Raw genomic sequence first — 27,045 nt, forward strand, 5'->3', positions numbered from 1 at the left:
TGTACCAGTTTGGGTTGGCAGGTTTTAATAATAGTAGAGGCACAGGGATCCCTTCTGCAATTGGTGGCTTTTAGTTTGGAAATAATGGATGCTAATTCTTCCTCCGATATCGGAGTGAAATCAAAGATGGGAATATCTGGGCTCCTAGTAAATATGTTGCTGGCTGTATGCGTGCCATGGGTCTCGTAAGCACTTTTTTTGCCGCTATGCCTTCCCGGATTCGAACCAATTTGTTAGCCATGGCGTTCTGGTTATCTTGGCACCAATCATCATTTTTGGTGATTGTAGATGCTACAGGCTATGGGACGACCTCTTGTTCTTTCAGAATTTTAAACAATTCCCTAGAATCGGATGATGCGTGTGAGATTCTAGTGTCCAGATGCGATTTCTTAGCTTCTGTAATGGCTGTTTTGTATGCTTTATGTTCATATTAATGTGGTCCATGTCCATGTCATTAGCCCAATATGATTTTAATTAGGAATATTGCTTGGAGAAAGAAACACATATCCCAAACCAAATCAACATACTAAAAATCAAATATATACTAATGAAGTTACAAAAAATGTTATATACTTATTAACCAAATCTTTTTTAATCTTTTTATTTTTTAATCCCCCATATCCTTGCAAGGACTGCCTTCATTGACACTTTCTTTTGTACGCATTTTCCAACAACATGACATGCTTAATTGTATTTCTCGATTCCTCTGACCCAGACTATTTTCCAAATTGTTCCTTCAGGCGCCTCAAATAATTGTCACACGCAGAGGCCATAAATTGCCCATTTTTGTTTTAGGTTAAAAGAAAATACAGCAAGAGCCCAAGGACGAAACAAGACAGCTCTAGCTCTCACCTGACCTCACATTGTCAATCTTTAAAAAGGCCACACCATTTCTCTGATTAAACTAAAGAACATTCAGTACACGTTGCACAACAATAGAAAAAGAGAACGAAGAGTCGAGAGTAGAGGCAAGGATCGGATAGAATAATCAAAACAGACTACGGATGTATTGAACATGCCATGATTGTTACTTAATGCACAGGAAAGTGTTGGGGCATGCCCACTTGCTCAGTTTTATAGAAAATGTTGTGGCCAGGCACATTACAACGGGATTGCCAGTCAGTGGCCCAACATGTTCATGGATTAAACCTCCTTACTGGTTTAAAAGTTTCTGCAAAAGCAAACACTAGCTGGAAATATTTGAAGTGGTGAAAATGCTCAGGCCCAATTATGTTTGAGAATATGGAGGGGGAGACTTACGAAAATAAAACATGTGCCAGATATCATGTTCACGTATTAAACCATTAGTATTGGGTTCCAATTCCTTTTACCTGTATCATAGAAAACATTGTCTGGGCAGTTTTGTATAGAAGTAGGAACACAAGTGCCCATGCCCAGATCTACAGCCTGACATTAATTTCATGCATTACACCACTGGTTAAGAGATCATATATTTCTGCAAAATAACGTATTGGGTGGCAGTCTATTTTGTTAGAAAGAAAGGTTCGGCCAGAAAGAACTCAAATAGATATTACCAAGAAGATGGAAGAAATACATGATGGGTAGCCAGATACACTTTTCAAGTTTTAAACAAGCCAATTTCTTTTATGAAAATCGGCATTCATAAAAATGCATTGTGTAGTACTTTAGCTTGTCATTTATAGGGGGGGAAATAATTTGGCCATGAAAAGCACACTTTAATCAAACATGGTTGTCATTTACACAAACATGACATCAGTGACCAGACATCATTTCACGTGTTAAAAGTTGGTTACTTTTGGAAAAGTTATTGAAAATTCAAATTACCAAGAGTTAGACCAGTGCAATCATGAAGAGGAAAAACGAAAAATATTTTTTTAAGTTGGTAAACACTGGCATAGAAAAAGGCCTAAATGTCACAGGAGCCGCTTCATGATTTGGCTCCTTTGAGGTCTTGCGAAGGGGTGGGTAAAATGATTGCCTCCTCTCTCCTAGCAGAAGAAAAGGGAGGAATTCAGTGATGCAGTCCCATGGTCTTGACTTAGCAGGGGTTAGTATGGTCAGGACATTGTGAAAGCCACAGAATCGTGGCATGATGAAGAGCACAGCTGTAAAAGCACCGAGGCCTCTGACATATCAGTAACGTGTATCCACTTTCCCTCTTCATTTCATTTACAGCCTTCCCACTGTACCCTTAATAGGGTACAGATCTGATTGTATTCAGTCTGGTCACCTATTAATGTTGCCCATTGTTGTACAGTGCGCCCTGCTGCTTCCCAACTAGTTTTGAGTAATACATTTCTTCTCAATACAGTGCGCATCTGGGAGCATGCTTCTTGTTAGTATATATAGGAAACATTGTTTTGGCCAGAGAATATACAGGATTACTGAGTAAAGCTTAAAGAAAGCACAAAATAACCATGTCTATATGTCAGTCGCCACAAGTGGTTTGATGCATTAAACATTACAAATCTTTACATGGGTATGCATTAGGTAGCATGATTTATTGCTAGGAAGAAGTTGCACGGGCCAGAGTCCTGTTATAATTACCCCATGATATATTTTGGCAGCAGAAGGAATATCGCATTAGCACTAAATTAATGTATTCTTCAATGCATCAAGAACGTGTTTGGCACACCCATTGCTTTGCAGAGAAAAAAAGTGCTGAGGATGCATAATAGACATCATTAGCACCAAACTGTTTGAACTGGCTTTTTTTTTAATAGTTTTTTGCCTGGCAGTCTTAAAATCCCAGTACATGAGCATTATTCTAAAGTGCACAGTCAGTATAACCAAAATAATAAATTTTGCCATGTGCAGAAGTCCAAGCTAGATAGCAAGATTCTAAAATTCCCAAGTTTTACAAACCTCATGCATGCACAGTAACATTCTAGCATTCTGAGAAATAGTAAAGATTGAGCAGACCCTTAAAAATTGTGCCTTTAAATCACTCTTTAGAGGGTGGGTCACTTTGCGTGTTTAAGATTGTACCAACAAACGTAAAAACGGAACTAAAGGGATATGCTTGAAAGAAGGTAACACCACTTAAGTAGAAATAAATAATCAAGATGCCCACACAGGTTATGAACAATTTTTCACTTCATAACACTCTTTACCTCTCCTCAGCTTGGACTGCAAAATTTTTCCAAAAATGCTTGCTCAGACAACAGTCCCCCTTTATTGCTGATCTTGTAAACCCTGAGGCAACGTGAGTACCATTGCACTAGCATAGAGAAAGACCTAGAAAACAGCACAGGCTGTAAGCTGTCCATGCATTGCCACGACGTGCGTAAGGCATGGCTGGGTAAGTTGGGTGTGTATATTTCTCTCAACACCAAGAAAGTGATGGTGGGTTTTAAAAGGTTTGAAAAAATAACTTTCACCTAAAATGTCAAAAATAGGATGGATTTTCATATATATCTGGGGCCTACTACAACACCTGGACTTATCAAACTATATTTCTGCTTGGAAATGACTTTTTTTCAATCAAAAACTAAGCTGCTCAGTGACACTGCTAACAGACTCCTTTTCAATAGAGGTACCGAAAAGGGCGTTCTCCATTTGCTGCTGCTTTTTACCTTGTATGTGGAGTCATTTGTAAATCCCTCCCAACTTTCCTGCACTCAGTCGACCACTTAAAACACTAGCTTATGATAACCTCAGACAAGATTGTTAGCCTCAGAATTTAGTGCAGTCAAAATATATATGTAAATACCAAACTGATATGGAGAATAACAGTAGTAGTGCTTTCAACTGTGTAACATATTTAGGACTCAACATGATGCAACATAATTCGGGTCGTAAAAGGTGCACAAGGTTCTTTCTAACCACTCAATATATATTAAATTGCCTATATTGTCGTCCATCAACAATCACGTGTAGAGTAAATGCAATCAAGATATTTATTCTTCCAACATTTGTATACATACTCCAAGCACCCCTCCACCCCTCACACAAGATAAGGTGGCAATGATAAGACTCAAATGGGAGGGCAAAGCACTTGCCAAAACCGCAAGAAATCAACAATGTCCTTGTTTTCGGCATGGTTACCCTTCCGGATTTTAGATTCTAGAAATGGCCAGCCCAAACAGAATGAAAAAATATTTTGGGAGGCAAAGACTCAAACCCCAGCACAGCTGAAGGTCGTGCATGGTCCTCTGAATTTTGAAAGGCCCTGACATACGTCTTGTTTGTTAGAAAGGAAGAAAGCATTTGCCATATGGTGTTTTGCTGAATAGGCACAGCATGGTAAAAAAAAAAAATAAATAAAAAGTATATATATTTTTTTTTTTTAAAAAAGAAGGTTGTTCATTTGAACAAAAGACTTAAGATTAAAATGCCTTTAAGTTATAGTCACAAATAAACATGTTGATATAAGTGGCCATACAGGATTTCCTCGTAATAAATGTGTTTTACTGAAATGTTTTTTTCCATACGAATGTACTTGTTGCCATTCATTTGTATGCATTTTTCTTTTTTATTGAACAATTGTTCCTGCCAGCAACATACAATTGAATTACAGTAGATAACATGAACACAAATGTTCGATTTAGTGGCGCCACGTAATTTTCATACACTTGCGAAACGATTGGTTTATTTTCGTAGGTTTTTTTAAATCTCATTGATAAACTTAACTATGTAATCTTTACATGCACACAAAATGCCATGGTGTATATCCAGCTACTTAGCAAACATGCACGTGTTTAGCTAACATTTCAATAGCAAAACAAGAGATTCATCCTAAACGAAATAGTTCTCACAAAATAGGGTGGTTCGAAAGAAACCGATTCTCTGTAAATACTTTAAATATCTTTTTTTGGCAAGCAGAATTGAATATGCATGTTTCAATTATCTTACCCACTCACGCTCACAAAAAAGGGTTATATTACATTTGCATTTTCCAATATTTGACAAAAAAAAACAAAACGGCAAATCCCTAGTTTTTTTTTTTTTTTTTTTACAAACGAAAGAAAACGCAGATGAGCTAAGGTCCGTACACACAAGCCACAATTGCAAAAATAGCGGAGACACGGTGTAAACCAGCATTAACAGGCACACAGTACACAGCCTCCACGGTTCAATTTAAACGTGCGGTTGTGGTACTAGAAAGTACAAGAACTCGACGTTCTCGTTTCTGGTTCTGAAAGACAGTGTTTTCGAAAAACAGGAACAAGCCGCCCCCCCCTTTAACCGGAAGTAGGAGGTGTAATCGGCTGGGCGATCCCGGAATAAGAAACTCCTTTTCGCGCATGCGCAGACAACACAGGTTTAACGTAAATATCTTTCTTGTTTTTTTAAATTACATTTTTGCGCTTGGGTTAATGCAAAGAAGGGAAATAGTGCATGTCATAATTTGTTCTTGATATTGAAATTAAAGTCCGTGGAGGGCATTCCACCGTGTGAGGGGCACATAGTAGTCAAGGAACTTGTGTAGAAATGTAGTGTCCACCTAGTGAGCATGTCAGTTGGCATTTCCTCACTGACGAAGCAGGTCTTCAAGAGTAGTGTGTCTCCTTTGCGCAGAATACTTTGCATATCCACTTCAATCTGAATCTATTTCCACAGACAGTTAAAACCGCAATTGCCTAACGTTTGTCAGTTTAACATTATTGTTAGGTTTCATAACGGATTTGTCTTTGCCTCTTGTCTGTTGCCCTTCACCTAGTACAGATCAAACGTTAACAGATTTACAATGAAAAGCAGAAGAGAAAGAACCAAACCTAGTACAGTCCAGGTGAGTAATGGTCTAATTAGCAGTGATAAGAACATGATACCAATCGATATTCCATCAGAGGTCTGGTGTAATCATTTTAAATGTGTATGTAATGATTTGACAATAGACAGCAAAGTCTTAGTGGATGATCAAGGGACTGAGCCAGTTCTCAGTTCTGCACCTACTTTAGTTTTTACTGAATCATAAGTGAGAGCTGCTTTTCTCGTGCAAATGGCAGATGAAGCCCCTCGGGTTGATAGAACACCATCTGATTTGTTCCTGAAGAGAACCGTTAAATATGGATCCCCTTTTAATGATTTAAAAAGAAATACAATTAACAAACCTGGCTCTATTCCGAATAGTTAACTGTTGCAACATGCTTTCTCTTCTGTCGCTGTGTCTGTGAGCTCGTGTGCTTTGGAATGTCTGTCTCTGAAATGTTGAGTGTGTTTGAGCTTTCCTGATTGTCAGTTGAAAGGGAGCTGTGTTGTAAATGATGAGGATAAGTCGGTGAGTTCAAACAACTTTGTTGCTGTGCAATTACTCAGCAATTGCAATTCAATGAGGTTCTGTAAACATCCAGAAACTATGGCAATAAGTGACGCAAAACAGGTAAAAATATTGTCCATTAAATGTCCTTCGTATCTCCCTTCTGGAGGAGCGCCAGGAGCACGACTTGCTCCGTGGCTTGGCACCTTCAGAATCCGTCTCTGACACATGCGATTTAAGTTGAACTGGGCAAACTTGCTAACATACCTAAAAGCGGGAGCCCGTCGGGCCTGGTTTCCCAAAGCTATGGAATTATTGGGCATTATAAGCCCTCAGGACGAATCTGATTTGTGATGAGGTGGGACACTTACTCACAGTGAGGCTAAGGCGTTGCCAGCGTAGGATCCTGCATTCTAGTTTCGACCTGGCTCGCTGGCCAGAAGACTTCAGGAGAAAGGACGTTGTGTGCAGTTCATATATTCAGAGTTAACATAGGGGACCTGTTGGATCGGGAGGGGGGTGTTTGGAAAGGGGAGGGGGGTTTCTTTTGTTTTCGTTTACCATCGATGTTGCTGTTATTGAAAATGTCAATAAAAATGTATGATTAAAAAAAAAAAAAGAATCCGTCTCTGCATGCTCTGCCGGGTCGTGCTGGAAATCTCGCGAGAATGCGCCATGGCGTGATCTCGCAAGGTCCTAACACACCTCCCTTTGATGACACAGCAAAGTTCACTCCATTACAAAGTCATAATACTTCACCGGTCTTCTGTGCTCTCTTCTCGGACGATCTTCCTTCCTACCACCTGTGTCCTGAGCTTCACTCACTTCTTTGGATGGTTCCACTCCCTCTGCGATTTCTCTCTTGGTAATTTGTAGTTATTCTCGCTCGCTTGCTGCATGTCTGTCGGGGCTTTTATCCGGGGTGAGTTCCTCTTGGGATCTCTCCTCTTCATGCTGCTTTTCAAACATTGCCACACGCTCCATGTTCCATGTGCAGCCATCGTCTATGTGAACATTATTAGTTCCTGTATGGATAACCTTTATTGGTTGGCTGAATTTGGAACCTGTCATTTGGTCCTTGCTCGGTAGATGTATTTTGATCCAATCGCCTTCCTTGACTTAGCGGCTTTGGGTCGTTCTTCTCTGATCTCTCTGTCTCTTCATGAATGCTTTACTGCTTTCCAACCTCCACACTACTTCCGCCATGTCTACTTCATCATCTTCTCTTACTCTGGCCAAACATTGTGGTTGCAATGTGGATGCTGCTCTCCTCCCCCTCAGCATGCGAAACGGCGACACTTGGGTGACGCCGTTGGGGGTTAATCTGTGGGCCGCCACTGTTTCCTTGACTGTTTTGAGCGGATCCATTCCCAAAGCGGTTGCTAACTGGATGGCTCCTTTGATTAACCTATTGGCTCTCTCCACGAGTCCGTTCGCTTGGGGGTAGTACAGTGTGGCCTTTTCTTTGTTTTATGTTACATTTTTGCAAGAATGACTCAATTTCCTGTGACGCAAGCTATACTCTAGTGTCTGTGACTAACCCTTTGGAGAGATCTTCCCTCTGAAAAATGGATGTGAAGACCTCTATGACTGTGGCTGTGGTGATGTTAGGGACACATTCTGTTTCTACTCATTTCGACAGGTAGTCTACAGTACTATGCCATACCGAAGCTCGGGAGCCATTGCTTCCAATCGTCCTATGAAATCAAACCCCACCTTGTGCCACACTGCTTGTGGGATCTCTGTGGGAATCATCAGTGCTTGCCTGGTCTTCAAGCATTTGTCACTGTTGAGACACTCATGGCATCTCTCAATCATGAAGCGTATTTCCTGGTCCATGGCAGGCCACCGGTACACCTCTCTTACTTTTCGCTGTGTCATGGTGTTTCCTACCCACTGGCGGTATTACTTGATCTCCTTTCATGAGTAAACCTTCAACCTCTGAAATTTCTTCCGCCACTTCCCAATACGGCCTCATGCCTTCCTGTACGGCCCTTTCTTCAGACCATCCTTTCCGAACCCACTCTCTAAGTCTCACCATAGTGGGGTCTTTACTGTGCTCTTCGTTCCAATGTCCTTCATTTAACTTCAGAAATTCTGGGCCTTTGAGGTCTTGTATTGATGCTACAATGCATCAATCTTGCAGGAACGTGGTGGCTTTCTCTTTGATCCCCGGTAACCTTGACATGCAGTCCGCCTGGGCATTTTTCCACTCGGCTATGTGGGTGATTTCAAACGTGTATTCTTGAAGTTTTGCCACAATGTGTGCCAACCGGGGTGTCAATGATTTAGTCCTACCTGGACTGAACATATGAATGAGAGGTTTATGCTCAGTAACTAAATTGAACTTGGTGCCCCACACATAAGTCCTGAAATGCTCCACCGCCCATGCTCAGGCTAGCAGTTCCTTTTCTACCGTGGAGTAATACTTCTCAGCTGTGGACAGGGCTTTAGAGGCAAACGTGTTCGGTGTCCCCTTTCTTCTGGGTGAGTACGGCATCTAGCCTGCACGCATTGGCATCCATGGTAATGACTGTAGCCCATACCGGATTGAACGGCTGAAGGCACAGTGCTTCCACTATCCATCCTTCTATATTCTCTGCTGCTTCCTTCTGGGCCTCCAGCCATGTGAACTCTGCACATTTTTTCAGTAGGTTTCTCAGCGGCGTTGTGATCTCTGAAAAATTGGGGATGAATTTGGCATAATATTCTGCGAGTTCCAGAAACAACCTTACTTCCTCTTTATTTACTGGCTGCCGAGCTTTGATGATGGCTTGCACCAGGTTTTGGTTGGGGCTTATACCCTGGGAGGATATCTTGTACCCTAAGTATTCAATCTCTTGTGCCCTTAGGACGCACTTTTCATATCTCAACTTGACCACAGCATCCTGTAATTTAGAGAGGACTCTTTTGAATGTGGCATCATGCGTGTGTTCATCCGCGGCATAGACTAGAATGTCGTCCTGAAAGTAGGACACATTGCCTATGTCTCGTAGAAGTAAGTGCATAATGCGCTGAAACGCCGAAGATGCAGACGGCATACCGAAAGGCATCTTAGTGAATTGATATGTACCAAACGGGGTGATGAACGCTGTGAGTTTGTTTGTTTATTTTATTTATATAGCGCTCCAGCCCCGGAGGTAAGAGGGCACTTAAGTAAGCGGCTGCAGAGTACATTTTATACATTTAGCAGGTTATACATCACACATTTACATTTAGAGTATCCACATTTTACTTTTTATAGGTTGTGCACTATGTTTGACTACAACGGCAAAAATGTCCCTCGGAAGATGGCTATGGAGGGAAAAGGATGGTAGTTTTTTATTCAGTAGCCATGAGATGACGTGTTTTCTGAATGATTGAAAGGTAGAGATGGATTTAATATTCAGTGGTAGGGTGTTCCACAGTTGGGAGGCAAGGACCATGAAGCTAGATCCTCCGGCTCTTTTTAAGGTGAATCTGGGCACCGGGAGGCAAAGGGTGTTGGTGGATCTTGTAGTTCTGGTAGCAGATTTCAAGGTAAATTTGTTGGTGAGATAAGGGGGGGCTTGGTGGTTCAGGGCTTTGTATGTGAGACAGATGGTTTTTAGGTCAATTTTTTGTTGGATGGAAAGCCAATTGCATGATTTTATAATGGTAGAGATGTGCTCTCGCCTGGGAATGTTTAATGCTGCTCGAAGGGCATTATTTTGGAGTAACTGAAGTTTATTCATTATGGAGTGGTTTGCACCTAGGTAAAGACTATTGCAGTAGTCCAATTTGGACTGTATGAGGGCCCTAGCCAGTATGAGGCAACTGTTGGAGGACAGGAAGGGTCTGCTGGCTCTGATCAGTTTACCTGTGTAGGCAGTGGCTGAGGCAGTCATGTTGATTTGTTTAGAGAGGTTGGTATTAGCATCAAAATAGAAACCTAGTGTTTTTACACTTTTAGCAATGGGAATAGGATTTCCATCGATGATGATGCTATTGTATTTTGGGCTGAGTTTCTGCAGGTTGTTGGGGGAGCCGACTAGGAGGAGCTCGGTTTTCTCGTCATTCAGACAGAGGCCATGTGTGGCCATCCATGCCTGAATGATGGAGAAGATTTTGTTGATCTGGGTAACGTCGGCATTGTAGTTACCTGATAAGGTCAGGAGTGTCTGGGTGTCATCTGCATAATTGGTGGAGGTGACACCCAGATGGTCCAGTTTGTCGAATAGTGGCTTTGTAAATATGTTATACAAAGTGGGTGAAATGCAGGAGCCTTGTGGGACACCGCATGTGATGGGGATAGGATCAGCTGCTGCTGCAGGTGAGAAGACCCTCATGGTTCTATTGGTGAGGAAGGATTGTATCCAAATGACAGCAGTGAAGAAGTGCGCTGCTGATGATAGGTGGTTACATAGGATTCCATGGTCAACCAAGTCAAATGCTGCTGATAATTCTAAGAGGAGTAAGATGGCAGCATTACCTTTATCTTTGAGTTCGTCAATCTGGCTTTTGAGGTTAACGAGGGCCGTTTCTGTTCCATGTAGAGGTCTGAAGCTAGATTGACGAATTCCTAATAGTTGGTTAGTCTCTATATAATCTTGAATTTGCAGATATGCAAATCTATCTAGGATTTTTAACAGGAATGGAACCGTGGTGATGGGTCTGTAATTGGTGGGAATAGCCGGGTCTAGTGTTTGTTTTTTAGAAGTGGGAGAATCCACTATTGTTTCAAATTCCTAGGGACTGAATTGGTAGAGAATGAAAGATTTATACGTTTAGTAATGAAAGGGGATAGATCTCCAGCTGCATCTTTTATGGTCTGGGCTGGGCAGCTATCACCTTTGCAGTTGGAAGGTTTCAGAGAAGCTATAATGTTTTGTACTTACCTTTTTGAATGTAAAGCCTGAGTTAGTATCCAAGGTGGGTGGTGTGCTAGGGCTGGTAGACTTGCTACAGTTAAGTTGCTGTCGTTTGGACTCTATTTTAGTTTGGAGCCCTGTGATTTTGTTAGCAAGGGCATTATGGATGCTGGTGCATCAGGGTTTGTCCTTGACACAGGTATCTACTGGTGGATTAGGGTTTTCCAGTTCCTTTAGAATGTTAAATAGTTCTCTGGTCTGGAGCCTGCTTGGTTTATCCTTATGTTGTAGGTTTCTTTTTTCGCCCGTATTATCTCACTTTTGTATAGGGAAGTAATGGTAGTGAGATTCGTTTTGTTTTCAGTGGAAGGTGTCGTTTTCCATAGTGTCTCTAATTTGGCTTTCTTTTTCCTCAATAGTTTGAGCTCGGGGGTGTACCAAGGGTTCAGGTGTGCTCTGGGTTTACCTTTGCACAGTTTCAGTGGAGCGATGGTGTCAATGGCTATGGCCATGGACTCGTAATAGGTGTTGACTAGAGAGTTCAGGTCGGCCGTGGCGGAAGTGCATTGAGAATGGGAAGTACCAAAGGTATTAAGGCTTTGACAGTAATGTTTCGCTTATTCCTGGTAGGACAGGCTGGTTCGATGGGGGAATTTTTAGGTTCTTTGTTATTGATATTAATGTCTAGTGAGATGAGATGATGATCAGTCCATACGAGAGGAGGGGAGACCTTACAGGTTGTATTGCAATTTAGCACAGCGACTGGCTTGTATTCTTTGTGCAGGTGAATCTGATGATATGCATCCCTCATATCCAGCTTGGAAAACACTCTGGCTTCCTTCATCATGAGGATGAGTTAATTTATGCTGGGGAGGGGGTAGCTATCTGATATGACTTCCAAGTTGAGGCTGCAAAGGTCTATGCACACCCTCAGATCTAGTGAGTTTTGCTTCTTGATGAGGACGATCGGGCTCAGCCACTCCGAGGCTTCTATCTCCTCAATGGTACCCTCCTACACCATTTTGTTGAGCTTGCTATCTTAGTATGTCCCTTGCTGTCGCTGGCACATGCCTTACTGTATGCTTTACGGGGACATCATTTGCCTTGAGCAATATCTTGTGAACAAAGTTCTTGATTTTCCCTAGCTCTTCCGAAAATAGTTTTGGAAAGTCTTCTTTGACTACCGGCGCTCCTCCTGTATTGACAGTTAACACTTGATCTTCCGTGCTGGGATCTAATTTGATATTGAGCTTGGCTTGATCATCCCATCCTAGAACTGCTGAGCCTTCTTGTGTGAAGTATACTCTCATGGTGGTTTCTCTCCCTTTGAACTCCACCTTCCCTTTTATATTGCCTAATAGGTGTACTGGCGCACCTCCAAAAACTGTGGATTTGTGGCGTGTGCTGAGAACTTCAACCGTTTCGTTGCTCATCATTTCTTTGTATGTGCTTAGGGGTAGTATGGTCAAGTCGGAGCACGCGTCCGCCATGACTCTCATTTCCATGCCATTGACTTTGATGGCACAGTGGGGTTTCTCCCTCGTGGCTCGTGAGCTGTTTACCATTAGCACTGTGGGTCTCCCTTCTTCTTCAGATGATGATTCTCCATTCGCGTTGTGTTCCGCATTGATGTTCGTAACATTTCTATTACGATACCTGCATACCACTGAAAAGTGTCCAATTCTCTTGCACACTGAGCATTGTTTTTCTCTTGCCGAACATTCTCTGTCGTTAGCTAAGTGTTTGGTGCTGGTGCACCTGTGGCACGTCAGTGGTTCCTTCTTACCCCACTTCCCTTCCCTTGCATCTGTCACTTGCTTCTCCTTCTTGTACCTGTAGGGGATCGCTTGGACTTCTGCCGGGCCGGAACATCCTGCATACTCTTTCCATCACCCTGCGGTTTCTTCAACTGCTTTGGCAATCTCTATGGCCTTCTCCAGTTGGAGTTCTTTCTCCAAAATAAATTAGTCCTGCATTTTTCTGCTGTTGGTGTGGACTGTCAGCATGTCGCAGATTAATCCTTCTGCATTATTGCCAAAGTTGCACAGTGCAGCTAGTTCTCGCAGCTTGGTCCCATAGTCGTCCACGGGTTCTGACGCCTCTTGTGTGTGATTTTAGAACCGGATTCTGTGCTGCACAGTATTTTCTTTGCTGGCAAAGCGCTTAATTATCCTTCTGGCGGCTTCTTCATATGCATCATCGTTTTCGTTGACTCCTGCTTCGGGCGTAAGGCCTGCAAACACTCTCTGACCTTCAACACCCAGCGCGTTTAGTAGCATAGCTCTGCGCCTTGCTGCAGTGTACCCAGCACCACCTAGTGCTTCCAGGTCGGTCGTGAACAGTGTATGCCGTTGTGGCCATGGGATTGCAGGCCTACCTGGCATTTGCAGAAAAGGCGGGGGCAGTGTTGCTCCTTGCATACTGATGTGCGGGTTCCAATCCCGTCCTCGTCGCCAATTATGTTGTAAAATGATGAGGATAAGTTGGTGAGTTCAAACAATTTTATTTCTGTGGAATTACTCAGCAATTGCAATTCAATGAGGTTCTGTAAACCTCCAGAAACTGTGGCAATAAGTAATACAAAACGGGTAATAATATTGTCCATTAAATGTCCTTAGAATCTCCCTTCAGGAGGAGTGCCGGGAGCACGACTTGTTCCGTGACTTTGCGCCTTAAGAATCTGTCTCTGCGCGCTCTGCCGGCTCTAACCGGGTCGCCTGGGAAATCTCGCGAGACTACGCCGTGGCGTGATCTTGCTAGGTCCTAACAAGCTGCCTAGCTGAGAGGGTGCCAGTGGATGTCTTTGTATCTCTTCTACCTAAATGTACTTAACTGATACCTGTGATCCTGTACCTAAAACTTGAGTAAAGACATGGCTCTCAACCTTTTACAGCTGCTTGGAGGGTGAGAGCCTGGGTTGGACACCAGAAGTGACATCACAGTAAGCGACATCACGAAACAGTACACAAAAATCCTAATGAATATTAACTAACTACGGTGCTCCAACACTAGGCCCTTTTGCATGAAGCTATTGTACCGAGTAAATGCAGTAAAAATCATAATAAATTACCAACATATTCCTTCTGCACGGGTTTGCATTGCACCAATAGAAGTAACATGCTGCCTTTTGGTGCAAACGACTGAAGCCTTTAGAATTAGAGCCAGAAGTATCTCAAGTTCTCATGATCACTTAAGTTAAGCAGTGAAGCTGGGCTTTTAACCCACTCTCCAATTTAGCCACTTAACCACATTCTTTCTGACATTTACGTGGTATACATATTTAAGATTTTTGCTTTCAAGGACTACAATAATACTATTTTACTGTGATTACTTAACACAATATACAAATCGCATAATAAAGCAAACTGGCAATATGTAAACACTTATAGAAACACATTAAGCCAAAACAATATAATTATTGCCTTATTTCCACATCATGAATGGAAAACTACAAACTGGGAATGCAAATTAATGCAAGTATTTAACACACACTAAAATAAATTGTCTAGTAAGGTACCGTAGGAAAAGAGTTGGTTTATCACAATGTATCCACGTAAAGGTCGACGCACGTCAAGCTAGTCGACAGAAAGTAACTGACCGTTTAGGAGGGTGCTGAAGCCGCAGACAAAGGGCATTTTTACCACTATATCAACTGGGATGGACATTGTAAGCATGTGCAAGCAGCACTTGGGATCTATGGATTAATCAGACTCTGCATGGCCGACGAGAACCAAGAAGTGGCTATGCATGAATACCAAAGAGAACACAGTGTAGCTTCCCTTCTGGGAAATGGAGCACTGTGGCAGGTGTTGCATAGTGCATTTTGACATAAGTTTAATGGCGAAAATTTATACAATAGAACATCAGTCCCTTACACTACCTTTACGCATGGGAAATGGTATCCCAAGGTTATCATGAACAAAACTATGAAGAGGCCCCAGAGCACACAATATAGAGAAATGTGCAGCAAAAGTTCCTGCCAGACACCTTAGAAAGAGAAAGGCTTATTTGCTAACTGCCAAGCCACATAGCTGACCTGGCATTTATGATGCATACACACATAGCAAATGCAGTATAAAGAATTTTACATTTCAAAAAGGAGGCCAGAGAGAGTGTGATATGTGAAATTGCAGCAGAGAAAAATACACACCAGCTGTTGAGTCATTGGTAGTTGACTGCACTCATCCTGCCTGCAGGTCACAGCAAGGTCAGAGAATCACTTCAGCAGGGCCAGGGCACGATGACCACAGACAAGATGAGAACAGACAGAGAGCTCTTCCAAGGGAGCCGCTCTTTATTTATTTTTTATATTTGTGTGGATATTTCCTGGCTTTGTTGTTTATACTTAAAACATGTACCAAAAGACTTCTAACTATGCAATCTAAACCTACAATAAACACTTGCATCACATTTGTCATAAAAATGTTAGTTTGCATTGAAACTTGTATTTTACTCTCAAGCCAGCATGTGATCTCGTCTGAAAGCAGGGCTGGGGCAGGGTCCTTCAGTGTTCAGGTCAGCAGTGGGAAGCAATGCAGATAGGAGGATCTGCTCCAGACAGGCCGCACACTAGCAGTGACACCGGCAAATGCTATGTTTGCTGAATGTGTGCTTGCTGCCCAGAGTGGCTCCTTTTAAAGTTCAAAATTCCCGCTGCGATGGCTCATTTAGTGAGACTGCGCCTCTTATGAATGTACGAGAGAGTCTCGCGGCACAAAGATGAGACACCAAGATAGTCTTGCCAGGTCAGGGAAGCAATTTAGGCGGGTGAAACAAATGAGCTGGCAGGTATGTGGATGCTTTTGGCGGGTGAGATCTGCCAAAAGCGGGTGAGTTGAGAGCTATGGTAAATAATTTACTTACGCCAGCATGGTCTCGCTGTGTTTTCACTGAGGAACCCATCTTTTCATTGGCGACAAGCTGGCTGAGATCCCAGGGGACCAGGAGGTGTTAAAGTGACTGTTCAAGGGGAGGCAGAAAAGTAGAGGAGACACCTGAAGAGAAGAGGAAACACCTTTAGTAAGCACAGGAGACATCCTACGGCCCCCCCACCCAGTGAGAAGCCCCTCTCCCCGTCAAGCAGTAGTCAAGTTTCACTGCCAGTTCTAGTCAAGGACTAATTAAGGACCCTGGTGGCAGTGGTAGGAACTTAGTCGGGTCTGCTTAAGGTGGGTCAGCAGGGGGGCTGATCAAGGAGGCTGGGCCTGCAGGCAGCAGCCAAGACGATCCTCCAAGGGGGCAGGGACACCAAGATGATCCTGCGAGGGGCAGGAGCACCAACAGCCCTGCAAGGGGCAGGAGAACATATTCGGGTAGAAGCAAGCAGGGGGACCAGGTATTAGTGGCCTACAGTTCCTGCGACGGGCAACATCAGCATTGTATGCCCAGCAACATCAGCATTGTCTGCCCAGATGTCGGTGAGCGGGTCGACTGTAAGGAAGGAGAGCTGCGCAGTGCACTGTAGCAAGGTTTTCAGCACAGCAGATGTTCACTTGCTGTGGCTTGGATCAGGTCTGTGTGGCGAGGTGAAGGAACTGCAGGAGTTGGGTGTCGCTGCTGGGGCAAATGAACTGTGGGCAGCACCAAGCCGCCTGTGGGCTCAGGAGCTCTTTCCTCGGTGGTACCTGCTGGTAGAGTGATGATGTCCCAGAACGTCAGCGAAGGGTGCACTGCAGACCAACGGGTGAAGAGCGTGGCCACGCTGCAAGTTCACAATGAGGTCCTTTATCTGGTGCCGTTGCAGAGCCTAGGACAGGAGCACATTGGAGTTTCCCTGTTGTATGGGAAGAAAACAAGAGAGGTCTCTAAGTCAGTGCTGCGTCTAAATGCCAGTTGTCTAGTTTTGATGCAGAGATGTCCCGTCCTTTCTGCTATGGCCATTATGAGATCGGTCCATTATAGATGCTCGTTTCTCAACCTGTGACAATAGTTGCACCTTTTGTGTTTGGGGACCTTTGATGCATCCTTTTAGTGTTTTCAGGACAGCAAAATAATTCGGATTGGTGAGACCATGGCAATTTTTGTTGTGATTGAGAGGCTTGAAGGAATTTAACTATTCTGTTGGGCAAATGTATTCATAAGTTGTGATGAGAGGCTTGTAGAAATTTAACTATTCGTTGGGGAAATGTATTTACAGTTGTGATGTGAGGTCAAGCAAGGTTTCATTTGTTTTAGTGTGGGGTGGCTGTATTTGGAAACTTTGGGGATGCTTGGTGGTTTTATGGATAGTGTGATTTGTGAATGACCTGGCCTCTGTCTTAGATAATATGTACAACAGCAATTGTGATTTTAAATGTTTTATGTGTAATATTTTGGCTTCACAGAACCAACTGCCATGTTCATTTGTATGCTCTATTACTGTATGTTGTGTGGCTGTATCTGTGTTTGTTTTGTTATGTGGGCTTGGATGGGGGTCTAGCAAACCGCCAGCTGAGCTGTGGGCGACCAGTGTGTTTGTGTGAGTCTAGTAGTGTAGTGTCCGGTGCAGTGAGCTTGACCTATCGACGTGCTGCCCAGGGGTGTTGCACACCCAACATGTTGTGGGATTTGGTGAACCGCTGCCAAAGTGAGTTTGTAGAGCTGTTGGACACCATTTATTTGAAGGGATGTTGGACATCCAATAAAGGAAGGAGTTGGTGTTACATTTTATTTTTTTACCCATACATTTGGTCTGTGTAGGTGGGCACTTGGTAGCCTTGTGAGGGTGGTACCAATCCATCTATATTTTGGTGGTGCGCGCCCGGTGCCTTTTTAGGGGGATAGCTTGCTCTACCATGATGTTTGGTGAGCGGTTGTGTGTGGCATTCATTTTGGATGATTCTGGACGTTTTTCTCTCGTCTGTTGGAGGTGGGGTTGCTAGTGGCATGGCAGCGGTCAGGCAGGTTAGTATGGGCTGACAGACGTTTGTTCCTCTGATAATGGACATCCGGTGTACTTTAGTGTGCACAACCTGTGTGTTTTTGGCAGTAGTTGTTCAGTTGGTGTGCTGACCAATGCAGTGCACCACTGTTGTTGGAAAGATGAAGGGAGTTGGTCAAGTGTGTTGTCATGGTATCATGGAATCCGTTGGAGCTTGGAGTGTTTCGGAGCTGGTCGCTGTTTAGTTCCTTGTTGTTGTCCCACTGTAGATCCCACATGCGAGGACTGTCGAGGGGTTTGGAGAGTTTGGTCTCTGGCCTTTAGATGCAAGACATTGAGGCTTGTGTTGGTGTTACAGTTCTCTGCATGTTCTGAGTGGGAAATGGAGAGATGCTTATTGAGACTTTTTGGTTGGAATTATCGGAACTTGGCATGGTCCTGTTGTTTCTCCATTCCGTTCCCTTTCTCTTGTTTTGTTATAAGGAGGGAGATGTGTTGTGTCTTGCTTTCTCTCCTGTCCCTGTGCTGTGAGCTCATTTGCTTTAGAATGACCGTGGAATGTCTCTCTGTGGAATGTTGAGTGAGTGTTTACGTGTTCCTGAGTATCAGTTGAAAGGAAGCTGCATGGATGAGAGGGTGCTTGTGGATGTCTTTATCTCTTCTACCTAAATGACTTACCTGATACCTGTGATTCTGTACCTGAAACTTTAGTAAAGACGTTACTCACGCCAGCCTGGTCTCCCTGTGTCTTCACTGAAAAACGCATCTTTTCATTAGCTTCTCGCTGAAATTGTACCAATTTTTAAAAAGGGTGATGGGGAAACTCCCTGTAAATTACTAAGCCATTTCCCTAATTGACAGCATGGCTAAAATTCACTGTAAAAGTGTGCTTACACGATTAGAAGACTGGGTCAAGGAGAATCATCTTTTTACTAACTTACAGGGCGGTTTTAGAGAAGTCCAGGTACCATTGAGCACTGTTTTCTAATGTATGCCTTTCTACTCAAATATTGTACACAGAAGAATGTGTTTATATCTTGTTGTTATTGATTTTAAAACTGCATTTGAAAAGGTGGACAGGAATAACCTTTGGCTGGTGCTTAAACACAAGAATATACCATTCCCAATTGTGCACGCAGTTAGGGCCTTTATACAGTAGCAATCAAGCTTTTATTTATCTATTTATTTATTTGTTGGATTTGTAGAGCGCACTGCAGCCCACGGGCCTAGAGGCGCTATCAAGGATACTTAAGAAGGCTTGCTTGAGGGTTACATCAAGCAGCCCAAGAAACAACATATCACATTTGCTCTAGTTGGTACATTTAAGAGAAGCAGAATTTTACATTTCAAAGGTGTGACACATTCATTGGGGATGCATATATTCGGAATCGAACGTGGGGTAAACCCTCTAGACAAAGAGCCTAGTTTTTAAGGCCTTACGGAAGGCAGCATGAGATTCGAGTGATCTGATCTCGTTTGGGAGGTTGTTCCAAAGAGAGGCAGTCATTGATGGGAAGCTTGAGCCCCAGCGCGCACTCTGCGCGTGTGAGGAACCAAGATGAGGTTGGCATAGGCGGCCCTGGAGGGTCTGGTCGCTGTTTGTTTGGAGATCCTTTGTTCGAGATACGTGGGTGCGAGTCCGTGAAGACATTTGTGTGTTAAGGCAAGTGTTTTGAAGACATTTATAATTCCGCATAAATGGAAGAGCCAAACTGAGAATCCATAAATCTGATATGGGAGCTCAATAACCAGAGAGAGCGGTGTGAGTAGAAATTGATCAATTGTGTGATTTATTTGTGATTTTTAAAAAAATGTTTTATTGGAATTGCATATGCTTCATCTATGGAATGAAACTAGGTAATTTAGCTAAGATCAAGTAGGCATTTGAATGGTTTTTATTATATTTCCTGTCAGACCCTTCCCTCAGACATATATCAATCAAGTTTTTATGTAGGATTTGCTCCCCACAGCAGGATATAGTGGCAAAATGGATCAAAGATAAGTTGGCACATTGTTCATATTGTAAATCAATTCTGCAATTTTTGAACCGATATTGTTCTATTGTACAAAAATATAAGGCTGAACCATTTGAAACCTCATGTCGGTTACAATAATATTAACAGTCCTTGGAATGCTATTATTTTTTTTATAGTTTCAATTAGCCCTGACGTCATTTAATCCTCTGCACATTTATTAGATGCTGCTTGGTGCAAACATGATCTTTCTATAAAAGTCGGTTACAGTTAAGTTATTTTTAATTAGATTTTTATAACTTTTTTAGATTGTTTTAATAGAGATGTATGCTGTTCTTATGAAAATATTTTTGATATTGATGCTATGCTTTTATGGATGAATTTTAACTGAATACATTTTTGTTGTTGTAAATAACAGAGGGAGTATGACCTGTAATCGGTTTAAGTTAAAACTGATATAACAGGCCACCCCCACTTCCTCTCATCTCCCCCCTAGTACTGACTCATGAAACGGTCTGGCTTTTCCCAGTCATTCTAACCCCTACTAACAATTTTGTTTACCCTCCCTTCCCACTCTGGAGTATAAGATGCCATCTTTAAGTAGGCTTGCTGGGCCTGCCTTCAGGAAATGCTTGCACAAGGAAAGGACTAACGTGATCCGTGCAAGGCCTGGTCACAGTGGAGCTGGAAATGTCACTGGTGATGACCTCTGGTGAGTAGGCGACCCCTCTGTCTCCCAACTGGGATTTGTGCAGTAGGGACCAGCAGTGTATTACCTGCTTGAATACTTAAATCTGCAAGGAAAGACCTCTCATGGGCACTGCTGAGCATATGTCGGTGTTGAGCCATGGGCATTAGTGGACCCTGGTGAGTAGGGGCCCCATCTGGCTATGAGGTGACCCAGCAGGGCTCTCTTCACAGGTGTGTTCACTCCAGGAATCAGCAGTTCCGAACCTGTACACTATTGGTAAGAGATACTCTGAGGTGTAACATTACATTAAAATGTTTTCTTTCATAATGGGGCAGCTGATGTGAGTGAGGACATTAAGGCAGGCTTTTTGGAACCCTAATTATGATTTAGCCAACACTTCTCCACAGCCCACGTTTAGGAGCTTGCAGGATGGTGAGACCATTACGAAGACTGGGGCCAGGATTCCGCATGTAAAAGCATCCTGGTGAGGAAATGTACGTCTCTCCTTGTCAGGCACACTTGATTTAGCTCTATGTGGGCTTCTCATTCGCGCACCACAGGAGATACACTGTAGGGGACTCATCTTTTTAGCTTAGATATAGCACAAGGGGCTCCAACATGGGGACAGTGGAGTGGTCAATGTTGCTCTAATGGTTTCAAAATGTGTTCCTTTCTGTTGTCAAGTGCCTGCATTGCAGCTTGACCCTCATGGTGAAGGGGCAAGGCTGGTTTGCCATTGGAAGGAGTGGATAAGGACTCTCTTGCACATGCACACCTGATATATTTCTTAGAGGGATGCTACTTCTCACCAGTACTGTATGAGGTGCATCATAGTGGGTCTCTGTGTTAGCTTGTATTCAAAACCTGGGGCCTACACTAAGGTTCGATGGAGCAAATACTTCCTGCTTCAATGGCGTATCTTAACTCCTTCATGCTGGATGTTTGGGGGGGGGTGCTCTGCTACTCTGCCTTCAGACTCTTTGATCACTGTATAGAGACACAAGCACATCAAAAAAGGGAGCTCAGGAATTTCAGTGGTAAACTGCCCTCCAACTTCCTTTCCAAAGTTGCTTGAGTTGAAGGAACAACAGGTACACATGGTTTATGGTTTTTGTCTGTGACGACTACAAAGCAGCTGGAAGGTCTTAACCTTCCATCTACTCAAGGCAGATGAGCTCAGGAACACAGGAGAGACCGGTTTCAGGGAAGATTCGGAATTTACCTGCAATTTTCTTCAATGGGGTTTCATACTAGACTGTGGCAGCTTCCCAGCGGTTGTCCAAGTGGCACTAGAACTCTGAGCTCTTGTCCCTGTCCTGCTCCGATCTTGGGTCCTTGTGTGTCACACTCACCTGTGTCTCTGCAGGAGCGATGGACGAGCCTCCCTTGACCGCGAGTCTTCACTTCCCCTGTTTCACCCAGAGGAATACTGTCAAATACAAGGTGTACACTCAGACCTGAATTCACCCGGTTCCCCTGGGCCTTTCCCTTCTCTTTACTCTGTGCTGTGATGTCCCCCTATGGGCTTACCTTGATCTTTAGTAGAGTGTGCACTCCATCCTGCATTCGCAGGGGCGCGATTTACTCATGTGATTGGTGCCAATGTCTGTAGGCTGAGTTCAGATGCCAAACGCTGTTTTATGCCTTCACAGCGAGGCCGAGAGTTCAAGGCGCCAGTTTCTTCACTGGCTAGAAAGTCCTTCCCACAAGTGAACGCTGCGCTGAGAATGTTGAGTGTCCAAAATTGTCCGTATTGTCTTTGCCAGTATTTTTGTGGGTGAGTAGCGCTGCGATTAGAAGCTAGCTGCTGGTAGGTTTACGCAGCGCCTTCAATTCGAGCGCGCCTGGTAATCTCTCCCTTTCCCTTGCAGGAGAAATTATGTGGTATTAGCGACTCGGGTCCGGGTTCAGCGCTACTGGTGACTTGGTGGTTAGGTAAGTTTGCACGGAGGCTTTTGCTAAGTATGCACCGCGTAGAGAGAGAGAGTGCAGTGAAATAAGTGTCCGCGTTATTGGAGCGAGCACAATGAATAATGTCTCTTCTTTCTTACAGGGATTTGTGCGCTCATGCAACTAACCTGGATTCGAGCATCGCGGGAGGATTCGGTGAGTATGCGCAGCGTTACTGATGTGCACGTGTTAATGCTGTTCTTCTTTGTTCTTGCAGGTGCCGGTGTAGAAGTCTCTCTTGACTGGAGATAGCTGCGGCGTGGAGTAAGAACAAGGTAAGCTGAAGCTGAATGATCCGGAACGGGTAAGCAGAAGTAGGATGATCCAGAGCAGGTAAGCAGAAGCAGGATAATCCGGAGCAGGTAAGCAGAAGCAGGATGATCTGGAGCAGGTAAGCAGAAACAGAATGATCCGGGGCAGGTAAGCAGAAGCAGGATGATCCAGTGCAGGTAAGCAGATGCTGGCTGATCCAGAGCACAGCAAGTGTGTTGCTGATACAGCTCACAGTAAGCAACACGAAGCACTGGAAGAATCTTGGGTGTGGTTTATATAGCCAGCCACACCCAAACACTAGAGAGCTCATGAGTTATCATGCACTTCCTGTTTGGCAACAGGAAGTGGTAACCAGGAAGTTACTAAAAACACTAGGAAGGAATGAAAGGAGGTATTTGTTATGGGTTCTTTGTGTGCCTATGCCCGGCCTGCCAAGCCTCCACCCAGCTTGCCCCAACTACCTGCCTGATACCCATGACATTGTGGCTGTACTTTGGGGGTACAGTTGAATGGAGCATCCGTCCAGACACCAGTAGCTGGCTCCACTTAGGGCCAATGTATACTTAGTGGCTTTCTTGAGGGTATGGATTGAGAGCTTCAGGAAGAAGGGGACGTCAGTATGAGTCCTACATCCCTAAGTGGGCAGGGACACTTTTGGGTAACATCTGGTTCAAGTTGATGATCCTGCAACAGATCTTCCCTATTGTTTCCATTGTGTGACAGACATTTCCCTCTGGCTGACATCCCTAGGCCACCAGGACACATTGCTCTACATCCCTATTTCAGAATCAGACTATGGATTCTCACACTTTCCTTTCTTGGACTGACTGACCACTTCGAGGAGCATGTCCAGGGCTTTGTCATTGCTTCTCTACAAAGGGGTCTTTAGATCCCGGCCTGGGATCTACATTTGATTGTGGTCCCGCTTCAGACCAGTTCTAGGTGAGTTCTCCTGGAGCATTGGAGCTGGCTCATCATTTAAGAAGGGACATCGTTCTTCTTCAGCAGGGGTGGGCACATCACACAAATGATTAAGCGTTCAGGGTTTGGTGGGACCCATGTCTTTTTCCTCACTTTTGGCTGTTTTGCACCTATGCCCTCTCATCCATGCCCTTCATGTGCATGGGATCTTGCACTTGCTAGGTTTTGGTTCTCAAGTGCTGGTGATGTCTTCACCCCGGTCCTTCTTGCATGCTTGGCTGGGCCTGATCTACATCCAGTGGGATTCTTCTTTGTTCTCAAAGAACCAAACTCCTTCCAAGTCTGACAGTTGAGGTGGCACTGGCTGTCCTTTCACGTATCTCGCTTCAGGTGGATTTTTCCACCCAGAAAACATCAGCTGAGTCTTTTCTTTGTCCGTGGAATTTTTCTTTCTGGTGTCTTCAAGAGATGATGAATACCATTGGTCCTCCATCATTTGATCATGTTCCCCTACGTGCTCCAGATACCCAAAGACGGCAGCAAAGGGCGTCTAGTGCTCAACTACTGAAGCAGAAAGAAGCACCATCGAGAATGTGGGCTTTTACGGCCGGGTTTCAATTGCTTATTTCTAGGGGTGTAACGGTATGACGGTATACCGTTGGAGATACCGTGAACATCTTAATTGAGCTATAATAACCATCACGTTGTTTATACCGGTATACCGTTTTAGGGCCTGCAGCTATTAAGTGAGCTTTTCAATCTGATTTGGAAAGGCTGCAGTAAGCAAGTGCTGCACATTCTGGATCTTGCACTGTGGGATGTGGCATTTGGCAGACAAGAGCATAGGGAAGTGAGGTCACATTAGTAAATGCAGCTTTGTTGCTGTGACCGCTCTTTCTCTGTGATCTGTAGAGTCGGGTTAAAGATCAGCCAATTTGTAGTTTCCCCACCAATTTGAAAGATGGGGAAGTACACATCCCAGAATTCAAAGGGGGGAATGAACTGGATGCCCTTCTGATGCATGTCCACACAAAACGTTAGCTCTCTAGACTGTATGAACACCAGGCCTACAGTGCTTTGTGCTAGTATATAAACTGCTCTCCCTTGCCCCCAATGTCCTCTGTGTAGATTTACACATTGGCACTAGAGTTGTTGCTTCGCTTGATCCTTCACCTGCCTTCTGCATATGGCACTGGACTCAAGCAGGCAGGACAGATTCTACATTCAATTTGAAGTATCCAGAGCAATGGGGGTGAGATATTTATCAGGTCTATCCTCGATTTGTGAAACCACCCATGAAAGCATTTCTCGGTCTCAACTCAAATGACAAGGGTTCTAATGCTCTCAGACATGGGGGAAATGGTAATGATGGGGCTGTGGTGATGTGGTGGTCTAGGCCATATTTGTGCCGATATGTATTTTAACTTTGTCATTTTCAAAAGGTTTTTGTGCCACTATGTTTAAGAAGGTAAATGAACATGTATTGCAAGAATCAAGAAAGAAATCAACAGTGCCCACTGAACGCTGTCCTGTTAGGATTACATGGTCAGTGGTGACTCAAACATCAGACCTTTATAATACACCAGGCAGATGGTAAACAAGCTACAGTGATTTGATCAATATGCAACCTTTCAGTGAGTGTGTGTTGGCTATGACATTTTGACAAAAGAAACACAATGACATGGGCTTTCAGACCTCACATGAGTGACTTTTCTCCCTTTAATGGGATAAAGCGTTATCAAAACAAACTTTTATGACTGATCACTGCGCGGGGTCATGATCCCCATGCCATGTGGTTCCAAAATAATACAGGTCGAGGCCGATTTTCAAAGCGATGACCTGTGACTGAGCAGCAAGCTCATTGCTCAAATTGTGCGTTTTAACACTTCCACGAGTGAGCGCCATGAAAGACCAAATCTGCAGCCGCCTTAGATTCCTGGAGGATCGGCTAAAAATGTGCAGAGACAAGTTTCAAAATGCTGAAAATGTATGACCTTTAAGAAAATATTTGTTAAGATTAGTTCGCTCCACCTGTAATACCGCGATAACCATGATATACCGTCATTTGGTAAGAAGGTTATCATACCGCCATAAAACCAATACCGTGACACCCCTACTTATTTCTCTAGCAGTCCTGGTTCGCAGAGAAAACTCTGAAATTGGTTCTTACTTGCATGCAGCCTCGGGGTGGGTTATTGGTGTGGCGGGTGTTAGGCAGAAACCTGTGCAGTTCCCTCTGGGACCACTGCAAAAGATGTAGGACTACAGGTGTTTGGCAGTAAACCCACTTGGTAGCAGTCTGTACCACACAGATTCACTTGGTAGCTGTGGCTGAGCAGTCAGACTTCCCTCAAGAAGAGTTAGGCAGTATACAGAGTATTCACAATAGGTCAAGAGAACACAGTAGAACAAGTAAACGCTGACCAGGGCTTGGTGTAAAAGAGATATAATTATTTATTTAAAACCACATCTAAAAAACAAACACACGGGCACTAATCGTAAGCAATTCAAAAACACGGTCACTAAAAGATATACACTCCCTTAAAAGAATATTAGACAAGTCTTAAGTAAAGCCCCACTTATTTTCAGACAGCGGTGAGCGCTTAATGTAGATGGCACTCTAATAACTCGTTTTAAAAAAAGGGAGAGAAAAACAGAGAATAAACTGAAACAGGTCCCAACACTTTTTCATGAACACACAAGAGAGGAAGGCAAAGTAACACCGTGAATTCAGAGTCAGTAGGCCGGATCCGCTTTAAGAGGATCAAACGAAATGGGTCCAAGGTCACACGGTGGCAGTGCACAAGAGTCTTGTAAAAGTTCAAAAATAGTTGGACCAAAGAAAGGGACCAGTTAGAGGGTCAAGGCGGCCAGCCCAGTCCAGAAGGTTAAGGAGTTATTATTACCTTGTAGCAATCTTTAGAAAGGGAGGCCTGGCGGACACGGTACCTTAAAGTGGTGAGAACGCTCCAGTTGTTCCTGGCAGCGGGTGCAAGTCGGTGCTTCGTCCGGGGAAAGAGAGGATCTCGTCGTGAAGGAAGACAGGAGTCCGTTGCACTGCCGGGGAAGAAACCAGCTGCGGAGTTTCTCAGGTACAAGGAGCGGTCCGGTGATTCGCGGTTCAGTGGTGAGTGGCTATCCGGCCGCCGGGGTGCTTGGCACGGGCAGTTTGACCACAAACCGGGCTAGGGTGCGAAGAAAGAAGGAAAACTGGTTGTGCCCACCAGTCAGGGGAAGAAGCCTCTCCAGCCGGGAGATCTTCTCTGTCTTCGGGAAGTGGTGAGTCGGTTCTGCAGGGCTCCACCGGTGGTGTCGTCGTGGTAGGTCGGCTCAGCTTCTCCCTCGTCGGATTCTCAGGTCCTGTGGCG

The 27,045-nt window shown here is 44.0% G+C and overlaps 1 protein-coding gene across 2 annotated transcripts in view; it reads left to right on the forward strand.

Annotated features, from left to right (window-relative positions):
• Window positions 1-5,476: 5,476 nt before the first annotated feature.
• LOC138449287 (zinc finger protein 282-like) overlaps window positions 5,477-27,045 on the forward strand; it is a 685,501-nt gene continuing 663,932 nt past the window's right edge. For both annotated transcript variants that reach the window (XM_069604758.1, XM_069604759.1), the window contains exon 1: window positions 5,477-5,713. In XM_069604758.1, the coding sequence (XP_069460859.1) occupies window positions 5,672-5,713 (42 nt within the window). In that variant the 5' untranslated portion in view covers window positions 5,477-5,671. The remainder of the gene's footprint in view (window positions 5,714-27,045) is intronic.

This window comes from Ambystoma mexicanum, chromosome 1p (genome assembly GCF_040938575.1).
Source record: "Ambystoma mexicanum isolate Mex_15411 chromosome 1p, UKY_AmexF1_1, whole genome shotgun sequence".
Classification (NCBI taxonomy): domain Eukaryota; kingdom Metazoa; phylum Chordata; class Amphibia; order Caudata; family Ambystomatidae; genus Ambystoma; species Ambystoma mexicanum.